Source organism: Xylocopa sonorina, chromosome 1 (genome assembly GCF_050948175.1).
Source record: "Xylocopa sonorina isolate GNS202 chromosome 1, iyXylSono1_principal, whole genome shotgun sequence".
In the NCBI taxonomy this organism is placed as follows: domain Eukaryota; kingdom Metazoa; phylum Arthropoda; class Insecta; order Hymenoptera; family Apidae; genus Xylocopa; species Xylocopa sonorina.
In genome coordinates, this window is record NC_135193.1 from 14245572 (window position 1) to 14271872 (window position 26301).

Sequence of the window (26301 nt, forward strand, 5' to 3'; positions counted from 1 at the left end):
GATTCTATATCTCACGAACGAACCCAGTCGATCGACAACAAAATGATGGCTTACGTTCGTCATTTCCATCGGAGAATACGAAAATTATCCAATTTACGATTTACACATGGTTTATCGGGTAAATATATGTTTACAACTTATCGTAACGTAACCTCGTTTGCATTGCTTTTTTGCAAGCATCAATCAAGCACTAATTACTACACAGTGGTATTATCAGGGTACCATTAAACGATAAGAAACTGTATATGTATATTTGGAGGTAATTAATAGAGACGTAGGTATCAAAGTGGATATTTGTACGTTTTGCAAGACCGAGAGCAGCATCGTGCGTAGCGTTACGACATCTTTTTATTATTTCAAATTAAATACCGGCGTAGGAATTACCGCGAAGCGGCAACGCGTGGAAGCTGGTCGATCATTTCGATTAATAACGCTCACGTAGTCACACGCGAAACAATAGCGCAATCTTGCCGATGCGTTCATCGTCAGGCTAATTCTCGGAATAATCGTTTCAGAACTACCTGTGTCGTTTATTGCTTCCTCAAATAATTGCTGAGAAGCTGAATTTTTATCGTCCCGCTTCCTATAATCTCGCGTGATTTTCCTATTATTATTCTGTCGTTAGCGTGTAATACGTGTGCGTACCCGCTACTGTGCATCCGGAGCGTCCATACATTCGTTTAATACCATACCTTTCTCGACCTGTTACGAAGAGCGTACGCAGTCTCGTTTGCCGGTTTACGTGTAACGATCGTCGCGACGCAGAAGAAATTTTCCCTCGCAACTATTATGTTTCCACCAGGCTGCTTTTCAAAGGTATCGAATTCACCGCATATCTGCGCCAGAAGTATTTCATAAATCATAACAGTATCCGAATCGATATCTAGTTATTGGCCAAGGACTAAGCAAAGATTAGCTAATATAATCGCGGCTCGAAATGTGGAATCATAAGTAAGTCAAGATGTAATCGCGAATCGATAACGTTTCCCCGATTAATGGCCCGCCGTGTCATAAATAAAGCTGCCCCGCTGAAATTGAAATACCCGTTCCGATGTTTCTCGTTTCAACGGATACCAAGCCTGGAGAACACGGTTCGAGAGCGCCTAGACGGTATCGAGCGTTCGCCACTATTGCCTACCTTTATTAAAACGTACCACGGAACACGTATATCCCCTAAGTCTCGCGCGACAAAATTTTCGCCGTTTAAAGCGATCCGCGATCGATCGATCGATGATGCCTTTTCGATCGCTGTTTTATAAAGTCGCGGAGGAATAATCATCGTTCCTTTACGCACGGCTCGTCGTTCGAATTGTTCCGCGATGGATCGATGTAATTGCAGCGACTGCCGTATAACTGTATACACAAATTCTAACTGTAAATCTCGACCAGGCGTCTATGAACGCGTGACAACTAATCGCTGACATGATGCTGGTACCGAGCCGGGGAACGATCGGAATCGATCGCGCCGGTTGCGTTCACGGGTCCCTGTACTTTGTAAATGCGAGCGGTTATTGCGTCAAACCTATTGTAACCAAATGAAATATGATTGCAGTCTCGCCCAGTCTAAATTACAAACAAGCTATGTTACCTCTTTAGCGAGGCAGCGGTACACGTGTACGTACACCGTGTAAGGCCGAACGAAAGGAGAAATTGCCACTATTGGAAATCTGAAGAGATAGCGGAATTTCGATGATCGATGTAACGATTATTTTTGCGATTCTTGCTTTTCGAGGGAATGCGTTAAGCGTTTTAAATGCGCCACACGCGTGCACCAAGTTGGCTGTCTTAGCAAATAGTCATCCATTAGTAGCTGTTTGCAATTAGCGTTGGAGAGCGAGGCGAGCGGCGCGGCGGTGTCGCAAATTTCTCGCAAACGGCCTAACTAACTTCGTTGAATGGGGCTTGATGGCGGTGGCGATTTAATTCATCAAACAAGATCCGGGCTTTGCCGGAGTTATTCATCGCGGCCACGGCTAAATACAGTAGACCTCCTTCGGTTACTACCACGAAATTCCCTTTACGCTTTACCGGGAAACGCGTGAATAGTCCCTGTACACATGTTTATGAATGACAAAAACGACGATCCTTCTCTTCTTTATGACGTCCCTAAAATTACACGTGTACACGGCCATTCGAGGAAACGTAACGTTCCGCGAAACCCGTAATTGGCATTGAAATACTTTTATTAATCGAGCGCACTTCTCTTTTCCTGCTTTTTGCGTATTTCATTTTTTCTGCCAATTCAATTATCACGACGTAATACGAGTTATAGCTTATGCGCTAAACGATTCGAATTTAGCCGAGCCTTTGCTTTGGTCGTCAATTAGAACTTAAAAATAGGAATTTACCGGGTATTCTACTTTACTATCGTTTCGTCTGGGCGTAAATAAGGCTTAAGCCCCGTGAGTAAAGCCTGTTTTATACCGGTCCCAACGATTGCCAACGGTGCACGCACGTTTCAAGCGAAGAAAAGGAGGTTGAGCGCGTGGAATCCTTCGTGAAAACAAAAGGCACTCGCAGACATGGTCCGAATGGTTTATCGTTGCGGACGAAAAAACAAACCGAGGTAGAAATTTATCTACTCCCGTTCGATTTGCTCCTTTTTCGAGTGTCGAAGGCCTGGCCACAGCAACGATTGATCGATAACTCCGTAAGTCGATTAAAATAGACACCGAGGACAGGGTTTCGGGGCGATGCGTGAGTGGAATCGCGTTTCTGGGTGCCTGCCAAAATTCGCTCGCGCGGGCAACAAAGGGCCTTGTGCATCGACCAAACGCATCGCGACCGATCGAAATAGGCGATCAGGGGACCCTGCGATTATGGAAAATCCGTAAAAAGCGCGCTGCACTTGCTACAAATCGCTAATCTCTTTTCCACCTCGACGTACGATCGTGTCACCGTACCAATTTAACTCTCTACGCGAACGCACGGATACTAAAATAAGGTAAACCTTTGACAATTTTAGTTCTATTGTGACACAACGTGTAACACCGATATAATTGTCAAATGTTCTAAGTGTATATTTAAACTCGAGGTATTTATAATACACGTGCACATGGTGAAACAGATATACGTGTATATTTGTATTGGCTCATTGTGTTTTACACCGGGAATGAATGAGAATAAGGATGAATGAAATATGATATAGCTTTTCGTGGTTAATTTCCAATCAGTTCGCCGCTTGTTCGAACGGTATTCAAATAAATTGCTGTTTGTCTTATCCCGTTTGGTATCTTTCGCGGGTAGTCGTGACTGTTATTGACAGATGATTTGTACCTAAAATAAATGGACGTTATTGAAGTTATCGAAAGCATTACGCGTGTGGCAAGAACGTTTCCAAGATCCCTCGGTGTTTACACGGTTTCACGTTTTAATATTGTTCCACGGAAATTAGATCATTGTAGTCAGAATGTATTATCTCTGAATTTAGCACTCCGCTGAATTCTATATACACACAGCTATATTTGCACCGACATAGCAAACCCGATGATGATTATTTTAAGTGGATTGTTCAACGTGCACGATCATCAGGCGGTTCCGCGAAATTACGTTACGAGATTGTCTAAATATTATCGAGCACACCTCGATCGACAGTGGAACAAACGAGTAAAAATGAAACACAGATTCCAAGGGTGACGCGTTATACCCCGGTCTCGCACGAGTTCAACAAGAGGACGCTCAAAATGGCGACGTACATCACGCACTTGTGTCAAACTTGATTCGCAACTGAAAACGAACACGATCGAAACTACCTGAACTTTGCTTAACGCCAGGTTCGCGTTGGTAAAACTGGTCTCCGTTTACACGAGTCGAGAGGATGACCCGATTAAGTAACGACGTGATTGTGACAAAAAAAGAGAGAAAAAAAAAATATCGATCGACGCAACTAGAAACGACTCGAACTTGAAAACAAGGTCGCGCGAGGCAAATATTTTCGCGGAACGTTTCACCTTCGATTTTCGCCGATCGATGCCTGCGGGGTTACGTTCGTGCGTTCTCGAGACACACCGTAGAACCGTGTAGTACCGGTGACGATTTTCAATACGGAGCTGCGGCGTCGTTTCTGCGAAACGGGACGGGAGACAAACCAGAGTCCATAGGGTACTGCGACGCACTAACGATTAAACGTTTGTCATTCTGCCAGGGATCCGTCGTCCTTTGTCGCACCGAATGTTACGCGCGCTATACATTTCCGCAACGGTTGCACGAGAGTAAATCGTGACCGGATCGAGCCGCCCTGCCAAGCGGAGGTGCAACAAACGGAGTTTCATCAAACGATGACGTAAATCACGTTCAGAGCGAAAAATAAAAGAACGTTCCATGACGAACCGCGGCATTATGTCACCGAATATTTTCCATTGTGAAACTTCTCGCGTGGAGAGCCGAGTAGTCGAGTGGACGAAACGCGAAAAAGGATCGCGTCCTCGATATTACGATGAAATTGTTTCGAACCGATTGTTCGATTCGCGGTTCCGAGTGCTCCTCTCGTTGATCGAGGGTAGCTCGAAATGTTCTGGAATATTCGTAGGACAATGGTAGCAGCGGGTCGGTTAACAAAAGATACTTGCACGCGTGGCTCGCGTTTAGACACTTCTAAGAAATTGTTTCTGAGAAGACGGTTGTTTCAATTACAGAAAGCATTCAGAACGGAAATGTATCACGCATCGCGCGGCAGGCGATGATCGAGTTTAAATGTCGAGAATCAGAATAGGACACAGAGAAGTTACTCATCGCTATCTCCTCAATGAGTATCTGCCAACTCTGTGTCAACCCACGCGATACCAAGGGGTCGAGGACACGCTTCTTCGCGCCCGCCATCTTGCTATTTCAAGAGTTCCCGCTAAAATAATTATTCGGAGATTCTGAAAAAAAAAATGGAATCGCAGGTTGCACGTAAACGTAACTGTTTATACGGGGACGAGAATACATCGCGATTCACGAAGCTGCAAGGGAGTCGAAAAATAATAACGAGATCGCGATGCTGGCCGCGCGATGATGTTTAAATAAACGTTTCGCGGGTTAACAAAATCATAGAGCGCAGGTGTGGTCTCGTATGGGCGCGGTGAATGTGAACAATTGCGAGGGAATGCGAAAGACGGGAGATTACGAGTGCTGAACTTTCCGACTCGTGATGTATCTCTTCCTGGAAATCCACTCTGATGTACGCGAACCATTTGTCAGCTACCAAAGTCGTCGAGACACCGTGACTGCTCACCTTTCACGCTTTTCCCTTTCGTACTTTTAATACTTCTGCTCCCGTTATTACTTCTTCGCAATCACGTTTGACGACGATGTCGTTTCGTCAAAGAACACCGACTCCTCACGCTCGTAACACGGTAGCGAACGTTGAGCAAGATCGTTAACTTCGAACACCTCCATCGTTTTCCAAGAAACCGAACGTGTCGTAAGAGGTTTCGACTATTTACTCGACGCGACGAAACTTGGTGCTCGTTCTCGAAAAGATACGACCGGAGAAAATTCGACGGCTGCTGTTTATCTGAAATAATTAACCAGCGTTATAATTAGAACTTATCTGAGCGTTGCAAATCCGCGTCTGGCTTTAGGCCTAACCCGTTACGCGCGCGATACGATTACGTTCAAGAAGGAGCGAAAGCACGATCGAATCGAAGGCGGATCGAGCCGAAGCCGACGTAAACGTGGTGAATATCCGCGGAGGTATGCGTGCACGGCAAAGAGAATTTTGTAATAGAGCGCGGAGGAAAACGGCGATGCAGACGCGGCCATGAATCATAGTCGTCAGCGTGATGTGGACACTTGCTAGAAAGGTAATGTTAGCACGGCAAACTACGGAAACCTTGGGCGCCGAGGGAGGGGTAGATCTTGGACGTTTCACTTCTGAAAACTACACAGGAATCGCATCCCTGTGGCTGTTTAACGTGGGTGCTGGCCGGTCTTCTCGGAACTGCAGATGCGAGCGAAACACGGAGAACCTTCTCCACGGATTAGTCGAGTCGCGTCGAATCTCTGGTGACTCCGATCTCGGTTATGCGAAATCATTCGATGACTATTCAATTTTCCGTTTCTCTGGAACGTCTCGCAGCGGAACGATCGAATTAAGAATGGCAGCGCGTTCTTCTATGAATTTTCCGAGTGAACTCATTCACGATTAGCCTGTCGCGAGCTTAACGACGCTTGCAACCGCAATAAACTTTCCGAGTATTGATATATCAGCGGAATTGAAAAATGCGGTAGCGAACACTGGCCCAGCCAGTTTATTGCACGGTTCCCGTCGAACGATGTACTCGTCGATCAAAACCATCAGTGGACACCGATACCCACCCTGTACATTTTGGTCTCCAATTACACGTACAAATGATTATTCCATTAATATCGACGGTTTATCCGTTGTCGTGAAACTTTTTAACCCGACAGCCTCGTTCGCCGACCACGGTTTCAAATAGATCGTGCGCCAGGGTGAGTTATACGTTTCGCGAAAAAATTCAAGTAACCGCGGCCGAGCGACCGTGCTTTCTCGATACGTCATCGATCAATAATAACTCGTCGGATATTTCAATTGTAAATCGACTTCCTTCGAGCGCGACGGTTCGCGCGAATTCGCGAATCTCCCGAAAAAAGTATCGCGGCAAGATAATAAAGCACGAATTTATTATCAACACTCGAGCGGATACGAAAGCTCGACGAAGTGGCCAAACTTTCCGCCGGTGGTCGATAAAACATGGAATTGTTTAACGAACGCTTTTTACGACGCCGATCTTGTCTGATCGGAACTCTAACGCGGTACTCGTGAGAGTTTCGTGGAAGCAGCTCCACGGGAACCGAGGAAAAAGTGAGGAAAAAGAAAAGGCGACGAATTTGCAAAGGTTGGACCGAACCGCCGACAATGCGTGGAAGCCGAAACTTTCTTGGAACTCCAGCTTCTTCGAGGAACACGCTCCGCTACCCTTTTTCACCTGTAAACTTGTTCACCATCAGTTGCGTTACTACGGAATCTTCTTGTTACTCGAAAAACTCCCGATTTTTTAGCCAGCAGCTCGAACTCGACCAAAGTGAGAGAATAAATTCGCAATGAGAAGGATTTCGTTTCTACGAATGTTCAGCAAAAATAAGAAGAGAACACGCAGCGATGCACGGAAGATCCCTCTCGTTTTGCATTTATGACATCAGCGGCTAACGCGTATCTCCGCCGAACTTGTTTCACCTTCCACGATCGTGGTGAGTAATGGATGACATCAACCCCCATTAGGCGGCGTCTACGAAAACAGTTGCCATTTAATATCGAATCGTAATCATCGCGAATACTCCGAATCTCTTCGCGAGCAGAGATAAACAACAATTTCGAAGGTTGGGATTATTCGAACGCCACGGCTCCATCCACCACGTGGAAGATCGATAGCTCGTTTAATTTTGCAGTCAGGTAACTGAAAACGTAGCAGTTTCAAATCAAACCGGTCGTTTCATTTCCTCCCTGTACGTGATCCACTTTATTTGTAGCCACGATCGAACGAGTGGGAAACCGACTTCCGTTCGGAGACATCAATCTTTTTATACGCCTCGAATGCAAAGCGTTCCGCTGGATCGAACCGGGGATGAAGAAGGAAGTCGCGAATCGTTTTTCGTTCAAACACTGAAATTTCCTCCTATCGGGTACGCGGTTCGAAAAAAAAGGCCGAGATACACGCGGAGACGTGAAAAAATATTGATCGAAGAAGAAATTCGGGCGTCGAGACGTTCGCTGTTTACATGTTTTCAGCGGGCACGGAAATTTACGCATCCCGCGCGGCTTCCGCGGCTAGAAAAAGCCGGCGGCGTTTTAAAATAGGCGTAGAAAAATATTTTTGTGGCCGGTTGACGCGGAATAAACGGGGCGTTAACGTCAGCTTGAAATCGTGCCAGGTCCTTCCGCGCCGCTACGAAACCCGAGGACGCGCGGCTTCGGAATTCCCTGCCACGGACGATCCTTATTTTCGGAACGTGTCATCCGGGCCGTCTTCGCCGATTATTTGCGGACTCGTTCCGTTTACACGTTGCACGCTCCGCGAATACCTGTCACTTTTGACGAAAATCGAGCGGCTATCCGCGGAAAAATGTCCCTTACTCGAGACGAGAGACGCTCGCGTCCCTCGTGTACAACGTCTCGCGTGCTCCCACCGTACATACTTATCGCGACTACTCGGGAAAATCGAGGGTAAGAGAGGGTAAGGAGACTAAACAGGTAATAAGGGCAAGATAACGAAAAAAGAGAGGCGTTACAAGCGATTTTGACGTCAGGCTGGCACGGTGCCATCCCAGCGGCGAGCGAACGTGGGAGTGGAATTCCCTGATTCTCACGAGCTTTATTTTCGGAGCGGCTCGTTCAGTCGCCCGGAAGCGGGACTTACAAATTTGGAGCGGTGGCCCATTTTTTCCCCGCCGTACGCCCCGGCCCGTTTTCTCTCGCTCAACCGAATTCGCCGGCCAATTCTCGGAATCGGTCACCCCGCTCATTCGTAATCGCGTGGTGCGTGCACGCGCCTCCGCCGGTTCAGCTCGCGAAGTAAGTTCCCGTGATTATCGATCGCGGTAGAAATGGTCCAACGAGCAGCAACAATTTTAGCCAAGGGGTTCGCGGGCGAGAAAAATTGTCCACGTATCGGGCAAAGGCGAAGCCGACACCCACGTGACTACATTCTTCTCTCTCTCCCGTTTCCTTCCTTAGAAAGGACGCACAGTTTGCAAACTGGCGGCTGTTACGATCGAATAAATGAATAGCTAACGGTTCGATAGCGATCACGTGGCCGTGCCGCTTCGACGACACCCACCGTTCTCGATCCAAACTGGCCGTAACGTTCTCGCGGAGCCAGGAAACGGTAGCGCGACGACCTTCGTGCGATCTCTCTATCCAGGAATTAACGACATTCCTAACCAGGCTATGTCACTAAACGGACCTGTAGCCGACGTCGAATCGTTTTTCTAAGAATCGACCGAACATAACGCATAAGTTTCCACGAACGGAACGCCGATCCGATCGATTTCTCATTCCACGGCTCGAGCGTTATCTCGACAATTATTCGATGCTCGATTTACGACGATACCACGAATTATTCGATCGATCGCAGAGATTCGCGGATGAAAGTTACGTTTCGTTCGATGAAGCTTATTCAGTGGCACTGGAATGGGAGCTGCAATAAAATTAACCCTCGTGGGGGTCGAACATTCCATGTCGCATTCCGTGGGAAACTAATAGTAGCGAAACTTGGAAGCGCGCCATCGATGGCTCACCGATGCATTATGCATATCTGACCTTATATCTCGCACCTCGGATTAAATCGAACTTACTCCTATTACTATAAACTTTCATTAACTTAACGTCGCTCGAGATTAAAGGTGGACGAGTGGTACCAAACGTAACCTTTGCCTGCCTCTCCGATCGAAATATCACAGTACCTTGCAAATCATCCTAATCGTACCCGAAAAAAGGGTTAACGAGCGTCTCGCGCGAGGTTCCTGGAACCTGGTACGAGCAACGGAGCCGGATCGCGCCTTCTATTGGCAGAACGATTTTCAGTAGCCAAGAAACAGGGCTTCGACTCGGCCTTTCGAAGGAAGTGCTTAAACGTCCGTGCAAACTACGATGAAGTGGTTCGAATCAGGGAAGAATCGAGGTGAGGCCTACTCGTAGACGCTTCCGATTCGCGGAGCATCCACAGAGCGAATCTCGATGGTAGAAATTAAGCGAAGTCGACGGGAACCACCGAAAAGGTCGATAAAATCCGTATAAGGCTGATCATTGACCGCTGTGAACTCGGATGAAATCGCAATTAACTCTCGCACGGCTGACTTTTCTCGAAGGACCATTGTAACCGAGAGACGCGTAATACCGGTTCGAGGATCTATTTTAATTCCATTCGGAATCATACTTCCCGTTGTTTGATATGCTCTCGATATTAAGCCTCCAATTTTCAAAGTTTTTAAAAGAGAGAAATATATGCATCTTCGAATTCGTCTAGGATGCAGCGTTGACTGTCCATAGTGCGCAGCCAACAAATTCTTGTCTTAATGATAGAAATTTTTGTGTCATCCATCTTATTTGTACAGATACCTACTATCTATCGACACGTGGACACTTTTTCATTGACACCTATCGACGACGGAACCAATATCTACCATCGCGGCTGCACCCATGACGTTCGCCAGAAGCTCGCTAACAATTTGGTCGATTCGACCAGATCGAGGTCCCACGTGCCGTCGATCGATCGGGGTGTTCGATGAAAATGTTGCGATTTACGATGTTCGTTACAATCGAGCCGCGGAAACTAAAGTGTACCGTGGAAATTCGCCTTAAATGACGCGAGGCCGGCGGCAAAAGACTTCACGGCTCGCTGTTTGCACCGTAAATCGTGGATATCCCGATTCGCGGAGCTGCTGGAACAAATCCCAGCGGTGGAAGGAGGCACGAAATCGCTGGAATGCCACGACCGGCTGATGGAATCCGTGTAAAGGCGATCGGTACAAAATCGGTCTCCACCCGATGGTAAAGAAAGAAGATATTCCCCGCGCGTCAGGATTTGCTCTGGAATCCCGTTCGGTAATTCATGGGGGCAAAATCGTACGATCCGATGGGTCTTCCACGAAAAGGACGCTCTTTAGCCGGGGACGAAAGTACGAGTTTGTCGTTTAAAGGTAAACTGGGTGCGCTGCTTTGTCGCTCGTTCTCCTAAGCTCGCTCTACCACTAGCCTGCCGCTGCCAGGAATACACGCCTCGCTCGGACTTTTTCCTCGGTGACCCGAGAATTTTAACGCAATTACGCAGCCAGTCACTTCGGCTGGGCGTATATAATTCGACAATCTGGATTCCTCCGGACGGGAGATTCACCGTGTCCGCGTAGCAACGCCGCGATTATATTAACGACGTGTGTCGAGCCGTGACAGCGGTTCGCGGAATGTATATTAAAAAATTCATTTCCATCGGGCGCGGTTTGTAATCTCGAAACTGTCGATGTGACACGCGAAGCACATCGTGCCGTCGAGAAGAACCGCGTTAAAAACTCGACCAATAAGAATAGCTTTAAGAGAACTTTGATGGGACCCGCAGGATCGAGAAATACTTTCGAGGGATCAAAAAACTGGTCCGGTTCTTGGGTACGCCTGAAAACCGAGAAGAATGCGCACCGTCTCGAGCTGTGCGTTCTCCATTCAAGAACCACGGGTTTCGCACGGGATAGATGTCCCACGTTTCTGTAAAAAAACCAAAAAAAAAAAAAAATACAAATCAGTATCATTACCTTAAAGCTCTCTCGGTGTCTCTCGACTCGAGGCGTTCAAATACCATCTGGTCGATCTCCAGCAGCTTCAAGGATCTCGAGCATCGATGTTGATGAACGAAAATCGTGGAGCAATGAAAGGTAGCTCGATTCGTCGGTTCGCCGGTGGGTAGGAAAAAACTGGGGACCGCGAAACGGGAAGAAAGGGAGAGAAACGTGGTGCATGAATCGCGAGCGAGCGAGCGTGCGTGCGCGCGCGCGCGCGTTTGCCCGAGGGACCGACGAACCAGCAGCAGGAAAGGAGAAAAGGGAGAAAAGGGAGGAGAAGAGAGAAAAGGGAGCAAAAGAGAGGCCGCGGGTTGGCGGAGGAAGGAGGCGAGATCTGGTCCATTCAACGGGCAGCAGGTACGATTTCCAATCGGCGGCCGCTTCCTCGAAACGGGTGCTCCTTCTGCGGGATCCTGAACGGCGGCACGGGGGAGACCGCATCTCGGAATACTGGTTCTACCCGTGGCTCCATTCAAGTGTTCTTGCATCGCTGGCATCCCTCGATTGCTCGCGAAGAAACTCCTTGATATTCCGCGGCCGTACCGAGCCAGTTTCTCCGTACGGGTTGATAACACGGCCTGGATCAAATAGAATGAGCGAACGCCTGTTAGTTTAGGGGCCATGGACAGCGGGTCTGTTCAATCTTTATCCGATAATTTATTACGCGGTGGAGAAATAAACCGCGATAAACGAGGATTTTTCGATTTCAAACAGAACTCGACGCTTAAACCTTGCCACGAGACGTTACGATGTTTTTAAAACTATCCACACTTCGAGTCGATGTACGATAACTTTAGAAATCGCCTCGAAAGATATAAGACTAAATAACAAGACTAAATAATCCACGATACGAATCGCGTTTGCGATCCATACGACGGTGCGAACCACCGTCGAACCGCGATCCGACCGGAAACAAAATTGACGGCGAAAAAGACGAGGCAGAAGAAAAATGCGCGAAAAAGAAGGAAGAGCGGCGCTGGGTTTATGCTCGTAAATACAGGTGGGGGACCACGTGGACGGAGGCGAAATCTCGTGGCGTCGTGTTCCCAGGAGAAAAGGGTGGCAGAGGCGGAGGTTGGGCCGGGAAAGGCCCGTGAGAGGGGACCAGGTTCAGGCCCCACTTCTTTCTCTGTGGAGTTCCTCCGGGTCCCACATTACGTGGACATAAAAGGCAACCCCGGCACGGAGACTGTCTCTCTGACACATTGACACAGCCTCTGAACCACTGGCTGCGCCTCCTCCTCCTCCTCCTCCTCCTCCTCCTCCTCTACCTCTTCATCCCTTTCCCCCTATATCCACCGCCATCCTTGAGATTCTCCTTTTTCCACGACCGCTCTGGGATCATCGGCTTCGTCCCCCGTTTCCGTTCCGGCCTCCTCTCCGATTCGATATCGCTGTTATCCGCCTGATCTCTGTCTGGCTTGTGCTTTTTTGCGGCACCGAAACACCGGCGTACACCGGTACGTCGTCCGCTGTCCGATAATAGGATCATGAAGCTTTTTTAGGAGCAGCCGCTAGAGAAGGATCGCGGGGCTGGTAAAAGGGAAATGAAGTTTTGAGAATGGACGGCCTCTGTCTGTTTGGAAGCCTCTTACGTGGCCATGTACGAACGAACGGCGTTTCTTCTGGCTCGCTTTCTTCCCTCGCTTCGGCTCGCCTTTTTTTCTGGCTTCGTTTCAGACGAGTTTGGTTACTCCTCGGATTTGTAATTAAAAAAGGCTCCGTTTTTCGTCTGCCGTGGTCGATGAACACCGCTGCGGGTCATCAAATTCTACTTTCGTTAATTGTCGCTCGTGTAAATCACGTGACACGTTTTTAATCTAGTCTCCACACGTTCGCCGAATTGAAGAGGTATGTCTTCCATATAAATCGTACAAAATAAATGGTTGGTTTTCGTAGAACCAACGAATTCAACGTTACGCTCGATTCATCGCGTAGGAATGTACACGAAACGATATAGTAACGCGAATTTCCGCGAACAAAGTCTCGAATATCGGCTGGATGGTTCACCGCATAGCTGAAACAATGAATCGCAGTGCGTGGCTGACAGGCCGGGAGACGCGTCGCTGTTTCGCGAAGGAGGGAAGAAAAAGAAGAAACCAGTCGAGGAAGACTCGTTAGAGTTAAGTCATCATCCGTTTCTCGTAATTCAGAACGCGGAGGATGCACGGGGTCTATCTTGCTCGCAGCAAGATCTCCTTGATATACCTATGCGCTTGGTACTGAATAAGGTGAGAGAGGAAACCGCGACTGGTTTCACAGTGCTCGCTCCGTCGAACAAGGGCAAAGAATTCGCTTCTAAACGATCGGATCCGTTTTTTGCCCCTCTCATTTCACTCGCACGACTCATTCGACGGGATTTCTGTAAAAATTGCTTCATTCCGCCGCGGAGGGAAAGGAAAAGTAATTCGAACGACGTCGAGGAAGAGATAAATGTAAATTTGAAAGCGCACGTGTCTAAGATCGTTTGGAAATGTCGAAATGTACATATTTCCGACGAACCTCTACAAACCGACGCGATACACGTACGTTATAACCACGAACGGTCGCGTACACGGATCAGCCCGCTGTTAAAAAGGAAAAAACCTCGGGGAATTCCACCGAGACGAATATTACTTCTGTTCGGAGGTAGTAATCGGTAAAGCGGGCAGTTCGAATAGATGAAAAATCGGCGGCGGCACAGCGGCTCGCGGCTATACACGGTCGCTAGATCAGGTGAGAACCGGCGAGAGAAGAAGAAAGAGGGAAAAAGGGAAGAAAGGGAGGCAGGTGAGGCAAGGCGAGAGACGAGGCTGGCCGGTCCGCGAGGTTTAACCACCTAACGAGTAAAAAGCATGAATGGATACCAGCACGGCGCCGTACATTATCTTGCCTCCTTGTCTCTTTATTATTATTCTCTTGGCCCCTTTTATCATCCCTCCTTTGCCGCGTCGCCGCTCGCCCATCCCTCCTCCGGCTCCGTCTCCTTCATCGCCGCCACCTTTCTCTACCTTTCTCTTTCTCCTTTCGAATCCTCTCTTCGTCGCGAGCCTTTCCTCTCGGTTGCGCTTCGTCGCGCGTTTATCTTTGCCCCTCCACCGCCACCGGCTTCCATCTTTGTCGGGACAAAATCCTCTCGCTCCGATATCCCGGTCGTTTCGAAGGGAGATCAGGTTCACCGTGCACTGACAAGATCGTGCATGTAACCTGCTCCTACGGGTATGCGGGCAGTGTGTACCAAGGACCTGTTGATACTCCCTAAGCCGAAGTGCGCCATCGCTGGGCTTTCGCGAGACCTCTCGCAATTCCTTCGAACGCGATCCGCGAAACTACTGAAAGAATTCCTCTATCATGGGAACCATAAGTATCATGGATCTAGATAAGTTTGTCAGAGCGCGGATTACAAATTTCAAATGAATCTGTTCAATTATAGCCAAGTTCGAAGCTGCGCGAACGAGCCCAGCCGTGAAAATCCCAGGGCAAGAAGAGACGTAAATCACGAAACGCGCGCCGTCCGTTGTAGAACGTATCGATCCAATAAGCGGGGAATTAATCACGCGCGCGTATACATAATGCATTAATTTTGCACAATATCCGCTGGCAGAGAAAAGCGAATGAATGGAAACCGATTCCACCCACGTACCGCGATAAAGAACAGAAAGCGGGAATTGCGATACCCATTATCACGTCCGGTTCATTACTTTTTCGACTCCTCCTAATGGCCGCTCGCCGGCCAAACTACGAGAGTCGAAAGACCACCGTTTCGAAAATTTATCCATTTTTCTTTTTCAAGCTCTACTAGCTGCTGGACTTGTTTTACGGATAAAAGGCAGGGAATTGAAAACATAAAGATGAAACCGTCCATAATTAGTTCGCGATGCCCGGAGGAACGAAGTTTTAAAGGTGTATCGAGACGTTCATAAGCCCTATCTGCGCAAGCATTCATTACAGTAACGAAAGCTCCTTGTTAGCTATGAAAAGCTCGTCATGCACGGCTATAATTATCCGTAATGAAAAAAACAGCGATACGTAATGCTCGAAATCGATACGTCACCGGTACAGGGGTTAAATGACCTCTTTAGCGGCGAACACGGTGTCCGTGGCCATTCCCGACGTACGCTTCTATTAAAAATTAACGAGACACTTGTTTAATTATAACGAACGCGTGAAAAGGATATCCCAGCAATTGTTATGACAGAGTCATAGCAAATATACAATGATTTACGAACCGTTTAAGCCCGGGGAACCATTAAATACCCTGTACCTCGATCCTTACTCCTAACCAAAATATACACAGATAAAATTCACAAATATACCTCGAGTTTCTGTCGGCGGTGTACATTTTCACGCGGTGGGAAATAAAGGAATATTTTAGTGCGTTCCATAAAGATAAGATCTCCCGTTTGTATTCCTGGCGAGGCGGGGGATTTCTTTCGTCTCGCAGCCCCGAGGAGATAATCGAGGGAACGGACCGTCCGTCGTCTCTATGTAGTCTAGGAGGCAGGTAGTTCCCGGAAGGATCGTGAAATTTTTCCGGAAGACTTGCACAGGAGCCTGGTACCTCTGTGCGTTCTGGCCGCGGTAGAGGAGGCGTCGCTCGCAGAGGTTTTTGTCCTGATCTCGGCACCGTGGCATCTGCGAAGCGAACAACCGGGTTTGCATGACGAGAAACGAAAGTTCGAGCAGGTATAGAACGGCGAGGACGCGAAGAAACGGGGGAGGGCTGGACGGTAAAACAGGGAGGCGAAAGAAGGAGCCGCCGCTGCAGAAGGGATCGACCGAACCCGACCTCCCTTCTGTTTCGATCGTATAATTTACTGCTCGGATTTCTGGCCGTGGCCGTGGATGGCCGTAGCCGTCATTTAAAGGGACGCCGGGCTTTTATAAAGTCTAACAGAAAAAAGGAAAAAAAAAAGTAATTCTCCCCTGGACATCCCTGGGTCCTCGGTCTCCTCTGGTGCGACGTCGTCAATTACGCGCAACGTGAACGAATTCCGCGCGCAGTAAAAGCGGCATTAAAAAATCCGTTCGACTATCCACTTGAACGGTGTTACAAGTCGAGACGATTTTATTGCGCGTCAACTAGGGAAGTATTATTTCTTTTTTCTTTAACGCGTCGTGCAGCACAGCTTTTATCTGTAACATATTGTGACGCGATATCAAATCGCAATTCTTAACGAGGAGCTCCATGACTCATGAGTAATTTGGCAAAACCACTTGCAAATAAACCGATAAGAGAGATTGTACGTGCAATCAATCTATGAGTTGATAAGATTTTCCCTTCTATCGTAATCGATTGTTTTTTGTTTACAATTAATGTTACACCATAGATAGAATTGGGCAGATAAGCGGGGAGGTAAAAAACAAGAGGAGCATTCAACGTGTTACACCCGCTGGGACGATAGGCTTTCTTTTAGCTCGGGCTATTATTATTCTCGATATGACAAATACTGATTGTGCGTGAGCGTGCTATCTCAGTACAGCAATGTTAAAAACAATCGTCGAGAGCTTGCGAGCAGCAGAATTACGTTTATTGGCTTACGAGAGCCGCGCGGACCTCGCTGAACGATTTAAAGTCCTGCAGAAGGGAAACCCCTGGCTGGTTGGAAAAGCTGAAAAAGTCAGGTTTCTTTATTCGACGGTGGGTTTGGTCGTACCAGCTTAGGACAGATCCTTGAGACAAAAGGACCGTAAATTGCCAGGAAAAGCGGAGGACGTCGATGGTATCGGGGCGGGTCGGCCTTTGGTGCGCGGATCAACTCGGTCTCTCGGGGATTTTGCGGGTTTTAGCGCGAGTACGAGGAGGAAAGTGGCGAAGGGCCACGATCCAAAATGAAAAACAAAGAGGAACGAGGAGTTTACGATGGACAGCGTGGAGAGTTGGAAGGAGGGGAAAGGGAAAAGGGGGAACAAAGAGTACGGGAGAAGAATCCCTGTAGATGTCTGTACGACCGTGGTCAAGAAACTCCCGTGCCACGATGAGTCTTCGCTTCCCCCAATTTCCAATGGAAAAGTTTGCTTCTATACGCGGTGTTAAAAGTAACGTGAACCGCTAGCTGACAATTGGTGAAAAGTGTCACCATAAAATATAAAAAGGCACATGTTTACGTTAACTTAATATCGCGTTCGCTTAAGACAGATCGTTCATTTTAGAATTCCCATTTCTAATACAACTTTCCTCACGACGCACTAACAGACTTTGTCCGACGACATCTTAGTCTTATATTTGTAAGACACCCCGTATACATCTACCAAAGGAAAGGTGCCTAGCGTCCATTGTTCTTCAATCAGTTCAGGATCCCTTAATAGCGCGTCTGTTACAAGGATAGCCCTCTTCTTACGGAACCGGAATTTTAAAGATTGACGAAAGGTATCTAGGTTCCCTTTGAGTCTTGCTTGAAGAATTTTCGAAAGCTTCGTTCGTGCCTACGTAACCATTTCTGAAGCTGGCAGTCCCGTAAAATTTCGAGTCGATCCGCTCCTCTGACGACAGAGGAACTTGCGCGGTCCTCTAACTTTAAAGGAGAATCGTAGACGTTTATAGCGAAACTTTTTAGATCTTAGTTCTTATCGTTTTGTCCACCACTGTGTACCACGTCTGTCAATGTGTTTCCGTTCCTGTTATAGAGGCGAGATAACGGGCAACACCGGGAGCTTTTGCAAATCGCGGTGGCCAGCTGAAATATTCAAGCAACATTCTATTTCTCCTCCTATTTTCGGGGCTGACATCGTTCCGGACGTTCTACTTCTTTCGAGAGATCCGTTGAACTCCGCTCTCCACTGCCGCTAACCGGATAATTGGACAGGAAAGTGACAACCGACAGGTGACAGCGGAACCATAACCGATTCGGATAATCGTACGAACGCGAACTGCACGCGAAATGTACAATGAAAATTGATCGAACGAAACGGCGCTCGGCGAAACGGATATCAGGAATCGATCTTTCTGCTTGGGCAACTTCTTCTTACGCACTTGGCCACCGCTTCTTACACGCGCGAGATTTATTGCGGTGCGAGGGAACATGAATTTTCTTCCTGTTTAATTTATTCAGACTTTTTGCTGCACGATTATAATACGAGCAAAAATATGAACGCTATATTACACTAGAGGAGGTTCATAAATGTTTTGTACTCAGAACTTGTAAGAAAAACGGGAGATGTAATCGACGATGAGTCAGTTATGAACCTCTAATTTTAAGAGGGAAACAAGCTGAGGAATTATCGTACACCTCTGTATCTCGATACAGAAGATTACGTACTCTAAAGATCGAATTAGCGCCCACACTTTGGTAACAATATCATCTTTTGATCAGGCAAGAATAACTGCCTGTTTTAATCAAATGACCGCGTTTATTCATAACACGTGATCATGTATTATTTGTGTCTGACACAAATTCGTGGCGCCAACCATTTTGGTTTTAAACTAATTTGCGCCAGTTAATTTCAGTTGAATGAAAGATTAAGCGAATTCTCGGTGAAATTCTTCCTATATAACGTATCGATCAAATATTGACGAGGCTATAACGGGGGAAAAGCATTTTAACCAGAGAAGATTAACGCGCACGGATAACCACCGATTACATCAGAATAATGCCTTGACAAAGTCATATCGTCGATACGCGCGTAGTAATCTACGTCATCAAGAACATGCGTAAAAGTTTTTACGTATGCAATATATTTGTGCATAAAATTTCGATGCCTTTTTATATGGATACTTTTTTCCGACTGCAACGTCAATTACGAAACGTACGAGACTAATCTAGCACCGCCGTCTAGAGTATTTACAAAAAGAAGAAATCTATATATAATATATCGTTTTATCGATGTTAAAAAATGCACAAGTAGCGGAAAATATTGACGTCCCAAACTTCGAGAGAGAGATCTGGATATTCCAATATCAGGGAGGATCATCAGGGTTTGCCAAGCAGCATGACGAATCGTTAAACCGTATCTGACAGTATCCGTGGCAACTTTTAATCCGTCTATCGATGTACACTCGGGATTCCAAGAAAAACAGACGAACAAAAAACAAGTGGCAGGCGCCCGATTTGCGTCACGCTCGGTCACTAATGACTGAATGACGACTCTGGGGCCAGAGTTGCGATCAAATTGCGTGACATACAAAGCGCCCGATTGAGCAAAGAAAGAAACCGAGAATGCGAGCAGATAATGCTAGATAAACGGCGAGAATAAATAGTCGCGTGATATCCTTAGAATTGCCAAATAGCCACAGTTTATCCGTACTTGTAACGATTGCACGCGTCGTCTCGTTGCTTCTCTCGTCGAGCCATTTTCAAATTAGCCCAACTGCTTGATCTCGAGTCGAGCACCTTGACTAATTCGAATAGCGCTGGGGAACGAGGTAGTCTAACGTCTAGACTGTGAAATGAATTACAAAGCAAAGAAACTTATATAATAAATTGTGCAATGACAATTCACAGGCTCGATGGTAAATACATACGCATATGGAATAAAAAAAAAACCATTCCTTTGCGGGTTTTTGCGTTCTCAGAAACAATAAACGTTGAATTATATTCACATAATGAAAGAGTCGGACGATTCCGTAGAACTCTTTTCAATGTAATTATCATTACTTCAAATTCAAAATCATTGTCACGATGAGCAAAGGCCAAGGTATTTCCGGAAGCACAGTTCAACCGTGTTGCTAGTGGTATTTTAAATATTAATTGTCATGTTTATCTTGAAAATTTATAGGAGAACGTTAAATCATTGACGGACGTATTTTTTTCATTTGTAAGAGCTAGAAAATTCTCAATGAATCGAAGCAGGTTAACAAACTTTGTAGTGCACGGCGATTTGGCAGATCGCAAGTAGATTCAGCACGCCATCCGGCCACCGACAGACTTGAAAAGTCTGAACTTACTTATAATTACTCATTGCTATAAAGCTAAATCATCGTACGCCACGACCTCCGTCGACCTTTCCTGATCATAATTCTACAGCTGCTGTGAATAAAAGAAGTCGATTTTAAACAAGAATGATTACATCGAACGCGATGGCATCTTGTTCGAATTTTTTAAGACTTGAAAATCTATGAAATTCCCCGATCTGTATTCTTCAAATAATTTCTAGAACAATCTAACTTCTTATACGATTGATGATTATTTATTTCAGTAGAATACACTATACAGGCATAGAAGTGGAATAAAACGAATAGTTGTACTACCACGATACCTAGACGAAGAGATCTGAGTCACTATGCTTCTCTCCAATGCAATACCGTATTCTAAAGAAATAACTTATTATCTCCGATAATTGGTATAGCTTGATTCAGCGTTTTTTATTGACACGCACGCGCCTATCAAACTGTTCTTCATTATTTGCACACCGACCAACGAGAGCGGTAGTTAATTCGAAGCTAATGGCGCAAAGTTATACGCAAACATATCGCGAACGATTTTGTCCGACTGTACTTCTGTCTCCGTTTCGGTCTGGTTGAAGTTTCGCAAGTTCGCGATAACGCATCCGCGAAACGAATCCTCTCGATCGCTTCTAACAAATAAAATATATTCAAGGTCGAGAACTGAAACGAAATTATTTGGTCAATACACGATGTTTTCCCATGACTGCTTATGCAAACAGTAATATTTTCCTCGAGTAGTTATTTAAAAGATATACTTATTGCATCACTCGAATCGCAGCGCGTTATCATTTATCTATTTCCACCGTTACCACCACACCGGACAGCGAATAATTTGAATTCCATCGAAATGAAAACTCTGACACGGTAATTCAAATGATTTTCTTCTAATATGCAGTTAAGGTTGCGCGGCTCGCGGACAGATGCGCGTTTACTGTACACGTTCGTCAGCGTTATGTAACGCAGTTCCTTATCGATGTTTGCTTCATTCACGATGTTAGACATAAGAAGATGACAGCGTTCCATTCACGTAGCCTGTGGCGCGAAACAGGTGCAGGAAAAACGTCGCGGGAGAACGTATACCCCTCGGAGAGTTAGCGTCGAATTTAAACGGTGAAACGGTGGCCGCGTTCGCGACGCGCAAAAGTGGTCGAGCGGTTGACTTTCATGGAATTCGTTCGATAACAGAGGCGTGAGATTCGTGTGCAATACGGCGTATCGCGTCGAAGGTTCTTGCGAATCGGGCAAGTGTATTGGTCCGCGCACGGCGAACGTGTGTTGTCGCGTGACTCATCGGCCGCGTGAACGAGCAAAATATTCGGTACGTAGGCAGCGCAGCCACTCCGATTCGAAAGGAAAAAAAAAATGCACGAGACGTGATTCACTGGCCGCGCGATCGATAATCCTCGGGACGCAGAGGACGGCAAACAATTTTTTACTTGCGCGTTCGAAATTTTTCCAAACATCTAATCTCTTCTTTCTCATTTGCGGCGCTCGATCGGGCGAATACTTTAAACTCGGTTACTGGTAATGAGAAACCGTACGTACTGTGGCTTGGCTCCGGCACGTGAACACTAAAATAAATTATTTGTCGTGCTAATACTTTTTGCAGCTACTGTACATATAAATATAATAGTACGACGCATAAAGGTTGGACTTTATTGTAGCTGTTGATAAGGGGGCATTTGAAAATCTTGATTTGCACACAGAATAATTCATGATCGAATCTCCTGCGAGATAAGAACACGGTCTATTGTTTGACTTCAAAGTGTCTGATAACGCAATTGTAAAATAGCGAACAAGCATTGCGTAACTAGAAGTAATTGAAAAGAGGATATTAAAAATGACCAATTTTTAGGCTACATACAAACGAGAATTTCGCGTATTTGGCTTATTTAAGAACATCTTCAAAGAAACATAAAATTTGATATGCATTTACCTGAATTTCGCATAGGCACCTCTCTTGTACGGGTAGATACTCGTTACGTTCCATTTTTATCTTTTTCGCATATTGATCCGTCTTCGAAGCAATCCTGGAAAAAATTAGCAGGTAAATTAGTGGCAGATTCTAATCGAGCAACTCGGATGTGCGATAAGATCGCAGATACACGAAGACAGTAGTCAGCAACGCGTTCTCAGCATTTTGCATCGACATGTGTGGCGCTGCGCATAATGATTTCTCATCTGGTTTTACTTCTGCTGGTATTCTAGTATCCGGTTCAGTTTGAACGAGCTTGATCATTGATTAAACAGGTGTTTCGATAGGAAGCATACATTTTAGGAGGCTATAGAATCACCCTTTACACGAGAGGGTTCGTTCCACCCGCGGTTTCCATACTTTCCAATTCCTCCTTTTGGAAAAGCATAGTGGTTGGTTGTAACAGTTTCGTTGGCAAGTAAATGGTAGCGACGGTAATCGGGAACTTTCGTGGATGCTTACATAAGTATAATAAGCGAGAGCAAAACTCGACTTATCTTGGGTGACGAATAACGTCCGTCGAGAGTCCGGACACGAACTCGTCGTGGCTCGAACTCTTAATAAGAACATTCCTCGAGAACTGGGAATGCCGCAAATGTCTTCATCCCATTTGATTCCGAGCAACTTCTGCGCTCATTAGGTCACCAACAGTAGGTCAGAATTTTTCAAACACGGGATGTTCCACGAGGAGCTTTGTATAAGAGGGTGCTACGTATTCGGGACGCGGTGTTAAGGACGACGGCGCGATTTCAAATCGAAATTTTTACGTCAGACACGGCTGGAATACAATCCATGGAATCTGGTGGTAATCATTCCCGGGGCTCTCCTTAAGCCTCGGTCGGATTAATCGAGTTACTTCAATTCAAGTCGTCCGATTAGATTTTTAAACATTTTGTCGGTGTAATCTGTTATGCAAGTGGTACTTTCAAGTAGTTCCAAAATTTAAACAATTCAAATAACTCGAAGAACGTATTTCATTACTCGAAAGGTACGTATAGCCGATGAACTCAAATAATTTCTTGAATTCTAATATCCTCATAGTTCTGAATCGAAAATATATACGAAAGGAATTCGTAATAAGGTTAATAATGAACACGTGGACTCTCAATGGCGTTGATCACGTAGTCTTTACATGACACCACCTCCGTTGTTAATAGAAACCTAAACTGAAAGCATAATCGAAGCGTTAATTGAATAGACACGCTGTTTCGTGAAAGGTTTCGAGCAAATAATCCTATGCAGACATACGACCGTGTGATAATAAAGCTGAATTTAAGAAATCTGTACGAGACAATAGTCTTACTCATTGAAACGGTGCCCAATCCTTCACAGAGGGAACTCGAAGGGAGGTCCATCGACCGTTAATTGTCGATCCGGGTGACGTGTATAAACTGAACCGTGGAACGTACTGTAATACAAGTCGACCAGGTTTGAGTACACTATAGGTGAGTAACCAACCAGCCAGCCAACCAGTCAGGTTAGAAGACGCGTACCCGATCGGAGTTCCGGAGGAGTCCGACTGTTGTTCGTCCGAGACGCCAGGACATTCCACGAAATGCCCCACCGGTCTACTCTTCCCCGTGCTTTTCTCTTCGCCCCTCGACCCAACCGCTCTTCCTCCGTGTCTCATCGTTTCTTCTCCTTGCCTGAACCTCCTAAGACCCGTAAGCGAGGAGTATTCCGTCAGCGTAGCGATGGGACCGATCCTCTGTTCCAGACATGCCCAGCCGATGGAGCTCCGTTGTGCGAGCTCATTCCCCTATCCTATTCCGTTACCGTAATGATACGACGGTGCCTATTCACCGATACGTAGATAGAAAGAATCTTGCTCGTCCATATGTATATGATACATCGATGTGATGCCAGATTTTCTCTGTGGCGGGGAAAATCTGCTGATAAACCTGGGAACTCGGCACGTGAGGGGCCCCACCCGTAACCATGCCTCTGGTAGGGGCGCCACGTTGGTACCAAAGTCGTCATTTGGACATGCCTGCTTTATTGTCTCGACAGGTATAGCTTTTGAACCTCGCACCTGACCCTGGATCAGGTACTGAAATCCTTCATAGGCGTATTTGTGAGAAATTCCAGTATTAATTTAAAAGAGGAGTCTTAATCGCAAATTGCTTCTACCGCTATAAGAAGCGTATAGGATTTCCCGCGTCATATAGTAGTCACTTACAAGCGGATTCTCCGTGTACACATACCGATAACACTGTACAATATACAGCCAGTCGCGTCTCTCTTCGTATTCTACCACTACAAATGCGTATTACTTATTGCTACTCCTGCAGGGCCGTGCACAGCGCCGTTTGCACCGGAAATAGTTGACAAGACACACGTTCGTACACACCAACTTATATAGCGATTAGTAAACGATTCGCGACAGTAGATACGAGTAAGTGTAACCAACTTCGTTGCATGGTGATTATGAAATCAGGTGTTTCAGCAGGTGATTCGTATTTACGTACATGCATACGTATAATCGATACATTAAAGATACTGGTGAAATATTACAAGGAACCGCTCGCCCGTGATACAATTAACAGTTAATACGCTATCGTTACTGTGTCTTATCGTCCAAGGACAATCAAACGAAGATGTAATTAACGAGTGTGCCACGTAGACCGTAGACAAACTCGCAATTACGCACGTTTATCGATCGTATCTGATATGTAGCGTTACACTTTGTGGTTATTTCGAGACCAATCAGCTGCAGGGAACGATTTCGAACGCAACAAGTAACTGCATTTTATTAATTGACTCCTGAATAAAATTTGTCAACCGATTGATAGCTCGTGTAATTTACCATTTCCTCTGCAGAACAGGATGGCGTACACGTAATTGTTTAATATCAATAAATAATTTTGTAAGATTTGATATTAAAAAGATTCACAAATAAGAGCCAACAGCCACTGCTCCTTTCTATTTCCTGTTCACTTTCATGATTGGTATTTTCTTCCGATCGCCTCTACCGAGAAACGGCCGCCTCGCGGAGGTCAATTCCCTGAAGGCCGTCCTTCCGGGACTGGCAGACGCGTGAGAAGAAGGTTGTATGCTATCGGACAGATAGCAGCGTCTCCCTGCACAAGCCGCTCGCGCAGGGACGATGAAACATAGCCGAGACAACACCTCGGAAGACGATGTCTGCCCTTGGCTTAGCTTTTACCGATCCGGGATAGATAACGGAGATTATCGGGATTCCTGTTTGTCTATCATCCTCCCTGCTTTCGTATCAATCTTCATAACGAAACACGCTCGAGCACCGTGTTAACGACACCGAATATCAACTTGGAATTTCTTCGTTTCACCTACGCATCTTCGATTCCTTGCACCGTTTCCTGAGAATGCGCGTGCTTAAAAATTTCATTCACTGAAAATTTCTGTACATCTCTGAAACGATACTAACCGCATACCTTTCTTCCTTAGCCAGGCAAATTGATAGGCAGGATGTTTCAGCTAAGAATCTCGTTAATGGTTCTCGTAGTAAGAAATAAGCAGTAAACAGCCGTATACTCGTTGCACGTCTCATTCATAGCCGACGCGATGACGGCAATGAAAATTTACCAAAGACCGCGTCAGAAAATCCGTATGACGCAAAAACTAGTAGCGGGTGGGGAATCGAGGTGTTTCGTCGATTTCCCATTTAACTTGGTGCAACGGCGCAAGGCCACGGTTAAAAGCCTCATTATCGTCTTCGAATACGAGGTATAGATCAGAGAGAGCGTAGTAGAGTGCGTCCCTGAGGATTTTAGCCGGGTATCGCTAACTCTGCCTCTCCGCAGGCTTTCTCATACAGACCAGTATTAAAGTCCGTCCACACGTACTTCCTACGTTTTATACCCCGGTATATAAGGATCCGCCTTGTTCAGGTATTACGGAACACGTATACGTGCGAACATGTAACGGACGGTGTAGCGTGTATGTAAGTGACAAAGAAGTTGACGCGTTCGGTGCTTGTAGCTGAAACAAATCACGAACCACAGATATTCGAACACGATAGGCGTGTAGACAGATGGCAAATCTCCGTACGTTCAATTTTTATCAAAACCGAGATACCGGTTCTCTTTCACGAGCGTTCAAGTAAAATGTACAAGTTATCGAAATATGACACATCTGTATCATATATAGGATAGGGAGTCCGTGATGTTTCTCAATTGAATGAACTTTAACGCGATTGATAAACTGTAACCGA

General features: G+C 46.2%; 2 protein-coding genes across 2 annotated transcripts in view; both read right to left on the bottom strand.

The window, feature by feature from the left end:
• Nd-b22 (NADH dehydrogenase (ubiquinone) B22 subunit) overlaps positions 1-5255 on the bottom strand; it is a 129148-nt gene extending 123893 nt beyond the window's left edge. Inside the window, exon 1 of the mRNA XM_076909293.1 lies at positions 5240-5255. The gene's annotated coding sequence lies outside the window, so the exon portion shown is untranslated. The remainder of the gene's footprint in view (positions 1-5239) is intronic.
• LOC143425020 (uncharacterized) lies at positions 3218-12477 on the bottom strand. Its single transcript, XM_076897501.1, is given in 6 exon segments — positions 3218-3276; positions 11577-11700; positions 11703-11786; positions 11788-11849; positions 12101-12104; positions 12388-12477. Coding segments are annotated over 6 exon segments (423 nt in total).
• Between the last annotated feature and the right edge of the window lie 13824 nt (positions 12478-26301).